The sequence below is a fragment of the Martes martes genome, assembly GCF_963455335.1.
Source record: "Martes martes genome assembly, chromosome: 13".
NCBI classification, from domain to species: Eukaryota; Metazoa; Chordata; class Mammalia; order Carnivora; family Mustelidae; genus Martes; species Martes martes.
The window spans coordinates 55,233,545-55,244,113 of NC_137901.1; the positions used below are offsets into that span (position 1 = coordinate 55,233,545).

At 37.5% G+C, this 10,569-nt stretch overlaps 1 protein-coding gene across 1 annotated transcript; it reads right to left on the reverse strand.

The window, feature by feature from the left end:
- Nucleotides 1–9,047: 9,047 nt before the first annotated feature.
- On the reverse strand, nt 9,048–10,353 carry LOC308354166 (heterogeneous nuclear ribonucleoprotein A1). The gene has a single exon (XM_080821500.1). The coding sequence runs from the start codon at nt 10,300–10,302 to the stop codon at nt 9,340–9,342; it is 963 nt and encodes a 320-aa protein (XP_080677626.1). The 5' UTR covers nt 10,303–10,353; the 3' UTR covers nt 9,048–9,339.
- Nucleotides 10,354–10,569: the final 216 nt, after the last annotated feature.

Here is a 10,569-nt window from a genome sequence, read left to right on the forward strand (position 1 = left end):
CTGAAGCAATAATTCGGTTTGAATAATTTTAGCTACAACTGCCATGTAATTAAAAAGTTTAGCAGACCTAAATCATCTATAGTCCCTGTGTTTTAGAATCATTCACCCAAACTTCTTCCCTGATATGTCCTCCTGCACAATGACCCTGGATGCTACAAAACAAACACACTCATGACTGAACTCATCACTGCCCCTCCCACTACCTCCCAGCTACACTCTCTCTTCCTGTTTGCACTAACGACATGACTGGTCCCACCTGTTTGCCCCCATCTGCCCCTTGCGGTTCTTCAGACAAGACACTGCCCAGGAGGACCAAGCCAATGGGCAAGTGCAGGCCGAAATCCACTCTGGGCTCTGCACACACACCACTACCCCTGGACAGGTATCAGAAAATGCATCTTCTTCTGATTCAAACAAAGACACCTCTTGGAACACTGAAAAGAAATTTTTAAAAATGAATAAAACTTTTTTTTTTAAAAAGACACCTCTTGGGTTACTGGTGGCCCTGACTTTGCCAGAGCCAGAGGACTAGCAGTTAGCATCATTTCATCCATTACATCACCCCTATCAGGTTTTGCTCATTTTTAATCTAATTGACATTTCTTTTTTTTAAAGATTTTATTTATTTATTTATTTATTTATTTGAGAGAATGAAAGAAAGTGGGGAAAGGTAAGGACAGAGAGAGAGGAAGAGAGAGGGAGACCCAGAGTGGAGCTCAACATGGGGCACGATCTCAGGACCCTGAGATTATGACCTAAGCCAAAATGAAGAGTCAGATGCTTAACTGCACCCCTCTACAATTCTTGAATTTATTTTCTCCCCCTACACCTATTAAATCTGACCACCTCCAATCTTACCATCCCGTCAAGTTCTTTGGAACACTATACCCCTGCTGCTTCTCAGCCCACACTTTTGTGGTCCCTCAACCTTGGAACACATTCCCTACTATCCATCCCTCCTTTTTCAATTGAATTCTTACTCATCCTTTATGACTCAATTTAAAGAGACTTCATGGCCTTGAGAAAAGCCTTTCTTGCTCACCAGGAGGTCCCAAAGGACAAGGTGCATCTGACATAAAATTCATTGTACTTGTGCTTATCTTTGTCACATTATTCAACACCTTATACTATATATTTTTTATTTATATATAGGTCTCCCCTTATGTGGCCGATGACAAGGACTGTGAATTATTGATCCTTATTTTCCTATTGTCTACATAGCTTCTGGCTCAGTATGTGTTTGTGGCCCTGAATTGCATAAACACATCTCTGAACTACAGAGAAGCTTCAAACACCTTAAGTTAATGTTACAGTCCTTGATCCACCCATTATTCCTTTTACAGTGCTGTTCCACTAGTGTGAGTGTAGTTCTCTAACGTGACAACCCCTCTTTTTCTTTCATATATTAAAAAAACCAAACAAACAAAACACATTTCCTCATATCCATTTCTTTCCAGTCATTTGATATTTATGTCCTTAAGATAGGCACTTACCTATTAAATTCAATAACATTACATTCATTTTGTAGAATGTAAATACAATTTATCATGCCTAGCTCCCAGGAATACTCTGAACATGTATGCAAATGAACAGCTTAGACTTGATGCCTTTAGCAAAGTGTTATTGCACAAGACATAAGCACTGCCAAGGCTAGCTTGCATTTCACGACTAATAACACCCCATGGCTTGTCAAACTGAAATCATCTGGCTACTAATGCTCTTCTCCTGCCACCAGAGTGATCTGTCTTGCTAATCCCTAGTAATTATCTCAATAACTCTGGTTTGTTTAAAAAAAACAAGAAGCCTGAATTCATATTATTATGTATTGGAAAAAAAAAATGAAAATTTTTCCACTGAGAAGTTTCAAAATACAACTTGGTAACAACTGGATTCCCTTTAGATAATACAACCAAAAATATAAAAGATACCTAACAGCCCATATAAGTTTTTGTTCCCAGACAAAAAAACAATCAAATATAATATTCCATAAAATACAAAACAAATGAGATGGATGATATGACAGACAGAAGACAAGATGACACACAGGAAGAGAGGGAGATTTTATATGTTTTCTTCAAATGTCATTTCATAAGATATATTCTGATCAACAAGATAGAACACTCCTTTTTTTTAAAAAGATTTTATTTATTTATTTGACAGAGAGAGAGATCACAAGTAGGCAGAGAGGCAGGCAGAGAGAGAGAGGAGGAAGCAGACTCCCTGCTGAGCAGAGAGCCCAATGCGGGGCTTGATCCCAGGACCCTGAGATCATGACCTGAGCCGAAGGCAGAGGCATTAACCCACTGAGCCACCCAGGTGCCCCAGAACACTCCTTTTGATATAAATTTAACCTGATATCTTTGGCATGATTTCAAAATATATGGATTATTCTGATTGTCTTAACAATGCCCAGTCCCAAAATGCCCCAAATGTCACATCAGTCACATGTCTCCTTTCTGAGTTTGGAAGAAATTAAAAAAAATTAGAGCCAAGGAAGAATAACCTTGGACTCTAAAACACATCAGAGAAATCTTATCAAGAGGAAATGAAGAATAGTGACAGGTGGCACTACTCCCCAGTGCACGTTGGCTTTGTAATTATATCCAAACACTAACTGTAACAGACATGATTTTAAATAATTTTAATTAAAGACTCTCCTAATAGTATGTTATATTAAAACAAGGCAGCTAATATATGTAAATGATCTGTATTTCTGTAGAAAATTTGGTAATAGTGCACTGATTTTTCAAATGAATCCTTTGAATCAGTTTGATTTCCCTTCAGAGTTAGTGGAATTTTCACACTGCATACTGCCAAACACTTGTGTTACTGACCTTCTAATTAAGAAGACAAATTAGATTACTTATTAGAAAACATATAAATAATTTCAATTCAAATTTTAAAAGTCTGCAAATAACAAAAATAATGCACTGCCTGCCTATGTCCACTTGCTATTTGGTAATTCTTGCACAAAATGCTTATTGACCATCTGTTACTATCAAGACTGTCACAGGTACTTTGCAGAATATAAGGATGATACATAAGACATTCCAGAAAGGAAGATAATGAAGGTAGCCATTATTGCCCTGGATAACCCTGGATGATTCTGTCTCATGCCACCCATACTGGCATAATTATCAATAACACCACCTTCCACTCCCCATAATGTTCCAGTTTAGACAGCAAATTCTACGGTCACTGTGTGGACAAGAAACATATATAAGTTAACAAGAAACATAATACATGCCATTAAAGAATTAAAGTGGACAATTTGTTCACAGAAAAGAAAGTAAGTATAACATTGATTAGAAAATGCACTGTGGAGGAACATTTCAGCTGCTTCTAGGATGTTGCACAGAATTTAAAGTGAATTCAGCACCACAATATCAAATACAAATATTTGATTATTGCACTGATTTGCAGTGCATGCTACCAGGCTAAAATGTATCCATTGATACACAATGTCGATTATAATACACAGTAGTTGGTATCTGAATAAATTAATAAACAATTGCAACTGAGTGTATTTTGACAATTTCTGCATGAATTTCAGTTCTCTCTTAACTGCATTAATAGCTAACATTACCTGAATACCCATATACACCTGGCATATAGTTAGCATATAGTTGACATATAGTTAGAACCCCTCTACCTATACATTTTCAATTAATACTTATGACAATCCAAGATATATACCACTATCACTCCTTTTTTCACAGATGAGGAAACAGTCCATTGCTCTAAACAAAGAACAAAGCCATTAAAATACACCCAAATAACCCTCTCTGTAAACATGCAGTACATCAGAAACAAAGTAGCAAGACTTGAGTCTGTTGGGCTCCAGAACAAGAAAAAGGCAGAGGACGCTAGGAGTCCAGTGGTCAACACAAGATGGGTACTGGAGCCAGGTTTACCCCTTGAAGCCAAAGGTGGCAGGAGGCTCCACCAGTGGTGAATGGGAGTCAAAGGGAACTTCTGCCACAAAGCCTGGAATGATGGGTTATAACTGAGTCTGAGAAGGCAGGAAGAACAAATGCTAACTCCTGACAAGGAAGTGGGCTCTGAGGAGCCAGGCACAGGCAACCACAAACATTAAAAAGTCAGGAGAGAGAAGGCATGTATAGAATAAGAAAATAAAATAATCCCACTTCAGGTGTATCTGCAAATCAAAATTCAAAAATAGATAAAGAAATCAAATGCTAAGAAAGACAATAAAATCAGCTACTAGGGGGGTGGAATTCATTTTGATAAAATTTAAATTATAGAAAATATTGAGGGTACCCGGGTAACTCAGTTGGTTAAGCATCTGTCTTCAGCTCAGGTGATGATCCCAGATTCCTGGGATGGAGTCCCTCATCAGGTTCCCTGCTCAGCAAGGGGTCTGTTTCTCCCTCTCACCCCCCACCCCTTGCTCATAATCTATCTTTCTCTCTCTCTCTCTCAAATAAATAAAGTCTTTAAAAAAAAGAAAATATTAACAAGTATTCTTCAAATAATTAAGTTTAGGTAAGGTAAATGAAGAAAAGACAGTCCTAAAAAGTGAAACAAAAAATTATGAACAGTAATACAAGCATGTAAAGAAAAGGAGTTGGATATGAAAAAAGTTTAAAACCTTTCCAATTTTAAGTGTAGTCAACAAGATAACCAAGCCTGATTTAATTTTTTAGCTAGAACAAGAAAAAGAGAATATTTAAATTACTAAAACCAGAGTAAGAGAGGTTACATCAATACTGATTTTACAAATATCAGAAGTATTATAAGGGAACACAGTTGACCCTTAAACAACACAAGGGTTGGGTCATGGATGCCCCATGCAATCAAAAATCCACTTATAACTTTGGACTCCTCAAAAATTATTAATAACCTACTGTGGACCAAAGCTTCAATGACATAAATAGTTGATTAACACATATTTTGTAAGTTATATGTATTATATACTGTATTCTTATAATAAACTAGAGAAAAGAAAATGCTATTAAAAACATAAGGAAAGGGGTGCCTGGGTGGCTCAGTGGGTTAAAGCCACTGCCTTCGGCTCAGGTCATGATCCCAGGGTCCTGGGATCGAGCCCCGCATCGGGCTCTCTGCTCAGTGGGGTGCCTGCTTCCCCCTCTCTCTCTGCCTACCTCTCTGCCTACTTGTGATCTCTGTCTGTCAAATAAATAAAATCTTTAAAAAAAATCATAAGGAAAAGAAAATACATTTACAATACTGTACTTTACTTATCAAGAAAAATTTATGTATAAGTAGACCCACGGAGCTCAAACCTATGTCGATCAAGGGTCAAATGTACTATGAAAACCAAATGCAGACAAATTAGATAACTTACACGAAATTTCTACAAAGACACATATTAGTGAGAATGACTCAAGAAGAAATGAAATTTCTACAGCACAAATTACTGAAAATGACTCAAGAAGAAATAGAAAATCTGAATATATCTATAACAAGTAAAGAGATAAAGGTAGTAATTTTAAGACTTCCCAAAAAGAAAAGGCAAGATTTACACTGAATATTCAAAGAATTAATACCTATCCTTTACAAACTCTTTCTCAAAAAAAAAAAAAGATGAAACAATACTTCCAACTCATCTTATGTGACAGACCCAGTACTGCCCCAATTTGTCTACAGACAAAAATAACACAAGAAAATTCAACTATACACCAATATTCCTTATAGACACAGATTCAAAAATCCTTAACAAAATGCTAACAAACTGAATCCAGCAACATATAAAAGAATTGCACAGCATGACCAGGAATGGAAAGTAAGTTTAACATTAGAAAATCTATTAACATATAATACCACATTAAGAAAATTAAGGATAAGGGGCGCCTGGGTGGCTCAGTGGGTTAAAGTCTCTGCCTTCGGCTCAGGTCATGATCCCAGGGTCCTGAGATCGGGCCCTGCATCAGGCTCTCTGCTCAGCAGAGAGCCTGCTTCCCCTCCTTCTCTCTCTGCCTGCCTCTCTGCCTGCTTGTTATCTCTGTCTGTCAAATAAATAAATAAAAATCTTTAAAAAAAAGAAAATTAAGGATAAAAACCATACAATCATATAAATAAACACAGAAAAAGCTTTTGATAAAACTTAGACCTTTCAGTGATTAAAAAATATTACTTTCATCAAAATAGGAATAGAGGGAATTGCCTAAAGCTGACAGTGTTTATCAAACACCTACACCTGAGATCATACTCCGTGGTAAAAGACTGAAAGCTTTCCTCCCACGACCACAAACAAGACAAGGATGTCTGCTCTTCAACATTTCTACTTAACAATATGCTAGAGGTTCCAGTCAGGGCAAATGGACAAGAAAAAGAAATAAAAGGTACCCAGATGAGAAAGGAAGAATTAAAAATGTTTCTGTTTACAATGACATAATCTAGTATGTAAAAAATCCCTAAGCAATCAACTAGAAAGCTATTGGAACTAATACGTAAGTTAAATAAGGTCAATATATACAAATCAGTTGCATTCTTATACAAATATAATTGACAAGACAAAATTAAAATATTGCATTCATAATAGGATCAAAAAATAAACATAAGCTTAATAAAGAAGTGTTAAGACTTAAAACTGAAAACTATAAAACACTATAAAATTAAATAAATGAAGAAATCAATAAATGGAAAGATATTCCTTATCCATGGATTGGAAGATTTACCAATTTAGATAACAATATTCTCCAAATTGATATACATATTTAGTACAATCTCTATCAAAATCCCAAGTGGTTTTTTTTGCAGAAATTGATAAATTGATCCTAAAATTCATATGGAAATGCAAAAAACAAACTGACAAACCCCCACAGAACCACCAAAACAATCATGAGAAAGGACTCCCACTTCCTGGTTTCAAAACTTAATACACACAAAAATAAATTCAAAATGAATGAAAAACCTAACTGGGAGACAGGAATCCATCAAAATCCTAGAGGAGAACACAAGCAGCAACCTCTGTGACCTCAGCTGCAGCATCTTCTTACTAAACATGTCTCCAGAGGCAAGGAAAACAAAAGCAAAAATGAACTATTGGGACCTCATCAAGATAAAAAGCTTTTTTTAAAAAATATTTTATTTATTTATTTTAGTGAGAGAGAGAGAGAAAGGGGTGGGGGGGAAGCAGACTCCCTGCAGAGCTGGGAGCCTGATGTGGGACTTGATTCTGGGACTGTGGGATCATGACTTGAACTTTTTTACACAGCAAGGGAAACAATCAACAGACTAAAAGGCAACCTATGGAATGGGAGAAGATATTCACAAATGACATATTAGATAAAGGGCTAGAATCCAAAATCTATAAAGAACTTACCAAATTCAACACTCCTACCCCCCCCACCAAAATCCAGTCAAGAAATGGGCAGAAGACATGAACAGACATTTCTCCAAAGACATGCAAATGGCCAACAGACACATGAAAAATGCTCAACATCACTTGACGTCAGGGAAATACAAATCAAAACCACAGTGAGATACCATCTCACACCAATCACAATGGCTAAAATTAACAAGTCAGGAAACAACAGGTGTCAGCAAGGATGCAGAGAGAGGGGAACCTTCTTACACTGTTGGTGGGAATGCAAGCTCGTGCAGCCACTCTGGAGAACAGTACGGAGGTTCCTCAAAAAGTTGAAAATAGAGCTACCCTACCAGTACCCAGCAATTGCACTATTAGGGACAAAGGTACAAATGTAATGATCCTAAGGGGCACCTGCACCCCAATGTTTATACCAGCAATGTCCACAATAGCCAAACTATGGAAAAAGCCCAGATGTTCACCAACAGATGAATGGATAAAGATGTGATATCTATATACAATGGAATACTACTCAGCCATCAAAAAATGAAATTTTTCTATTTGCAAAGCCATGCATGGAACTAGAGTGTGTTATGCTAAGTGAAATAAGTCAATCAGAGAAAGATAATTATATGATCTCACACATATGTGAAATTTAAGAAACAAAACAAGTGAACAAAGGAGGCAAACTGAAAACCAGAGTCTCAACTACAGAGAACAAACTGATGATTACCAGAGGGGAGATGGGTGGGGGAATAGGTTAAATAGGTGATGGGGATTGAGCAGTGCACTTGTTGTGATGAGCACTGAGTGTTGTATGCAAGTGCTGAATTACTATACTGTACTCCTGAAATATTATATTGTACATTAACTAACTGTAATTTAAATAAAAACTAGGGAGGGGGGACCACAATAATCAAGACAGTATGGCACCAGCATAAAGACAGGCATATAGACCAATTTAATAGATTGATCTTCTAGAAATAAACCCATACATCACTGTCTACTTAATTTTCAAAAAGGCGCCAAGACAATTTGCTAGGGGAAAAACATTCTTTTCAACAAATGGTGCTGGGACAACTGGATATTCACATGTATAATAATGAAGTTGGAGCCCTCCCTCACACCATATACAAATATTAATTCAAAGTGGATCATAGACTTAAATGTTGGGTAGAATTCACCAATGAAGCCATCTGATCCTCAGCTTTTCTTTGCTGAAAGTTTTTTGATTACTGATTCAGCCTCCACAGTAGTTACAGATCAGTTCAGATTTTCTGTTTATTCATGATTTAGTCTTGGTAGGTTATATATATCTAAGAATTTTTCTATTTCTTCTGATTTATCCAGTTTGTTGGTGTAGAATTGTCGATGATAGTCTCTTATGTTCCTTTTTATTACTGTAGCATCAGCTGTAATGTCCCCTCGTATCCGATTTTGAGTCTTTTGTCTTTGTTTCCTAGTTTAGCTAAAGACTTTTTAATTTTATGTTTTCAAAAAATTAATTCTTATTTTCATTTATTTCTTCTATTGTTTTTCTGTTTTCTATCTCATTTATTTCTGCCCTAAACTTTGTTATCTTCTTTGTCCTGCTATCTGTGGGTTTAGTTTGTTCTTTTTCTAGCTAGGTGTAAAGTTACCTTATTTATTTGAGATCTTTCTTTTTAATTTATTCACTTACCACAGTCAATTTTCTTTTTTTTTTTAAAAAGACACATTTATTCAGCGTCATGATCAGACTATTACATTTAGCAATCAACAGCATGGGTGCAAAAAAAAAAATCTACATTAAAACCCTTTGTTGGAATGCTTTACACTTTCCACAGAACAGAAACTAAAATAACCTGTTATACAATTAGTCACAAATACAGTCCTCGAGTTTTTTTGCCCATACACATGAGTATTGTCTAAAACATGTCTTCTTTGTAGCAGCTAGGCCCTGCCACCACTGTGCTTGGCTGAGTTCACAAATCTGTTGTAACCTGTAGCTTCCCTGTCACTTCTCTGGCTCTCCTCTCCTGCTAAGCTTTGTTTCCTGGCAGTAATTAAAACCTTCTGCCACTGCCGTAGCTGCTGCTGCTGCTGGAACCACCATAGCCACCTTGGTTTCGTGGTTTGGCGAAGTATTGGCCTCCACCACCATAAGGGCCAGAGCTTCTGCCTCCAAAATTGCCTCCTTTCATGGGTCCAAAATTTGAGGATTGATTGTTATAATTGCCAAAATCATTATAGCTTCCGCCACCTCCAAAGTTGCTTCCATCATTACCAAATCCGTTATAGCCATCCCCACTGCCACCATATCCACCACCACCTCGACTGCCACCAAAGCCACCTCGACCACTGAAGTTTCCTCCACGACCGAAGTTGTCATTCCCACCAAAACCACCTCCACGACCACCACCAAAGTTTCCAGAACCACTTCGACCTCTTTGGCTGGATGAAGCACTAGCCATCTCTTGCTTAGAGAGCGCTTTCCTTACTTCACAGTTGTGGCCATTCACAGTATGGTATTTTTGAATGACAATCTTGTCTACAGAATCATGGTCATCAAATGTTACAAAAGCAAAACCCCTCTTTTTGCCACTGCCTCGGTCAGTCATGATCTCGATCACTTCGATTTTCCCATACTGTTCGAAATAATCTCTTAGATGATGTTCTTCAGTGTCTTCTTTAATGCCACCAACAAAAATCTTTTTCACAGTTAAGTGGGCACCAGGTCTTTGAGAATCTTCTCTTGAGACAGCCCTCTTTGGTTCCACAACTCTTCCATCCACCTTGTGTGGCCTTGCATTCATGGCTGCATCCACCTCCTCCACAGTGGCGTATGTGACAAACCCAAAGCCTCTGGAGCGCTTGGTGTTTGGATCTCTCATTACCACACAGTCCGTAAGTGTTCCCCATTGCTCAAAATGGCTCCTCAGACTCTCATCGGTTGTTTCAAAGCTCAGACCTCCGATGAAGAGCTTCCGCAGCTGTTCAGGCTCTTTGGGAGACTCTGACTTAGACATGACGGCGGTGGGAGGGGAGACTTTAACGATGCTTACTCGGCGGTGTCCACGGGCAGAAAAGCTACCACAGTCAATTTTCATCTTTGCATTGCTTTTGCATGCTAAGTATGCCATAAGTTCCATTATGTTGTATTTTTGTTTTCATTTGTCTCAATATTTTCTAACTTTCTTTTTGATTTCTTCTTTGACCCACTGGTTGTTCAAGAGTCTTTATTTAATTTTAAATATTTGTGAGTTTTCCAGTTTTCCTTCTGCTACTGATTTCTA

Bases quoted from the DNA above. Each gene is read 5' to 3' on its own strand.
- LOC308354166 (XM_080821500.1), bottom strand. From the start codon at position 10,302: ATGTCTAAGTCAGAGTCTCCCAAAGAGCCTGAACAGCTGCGGAAGCTC.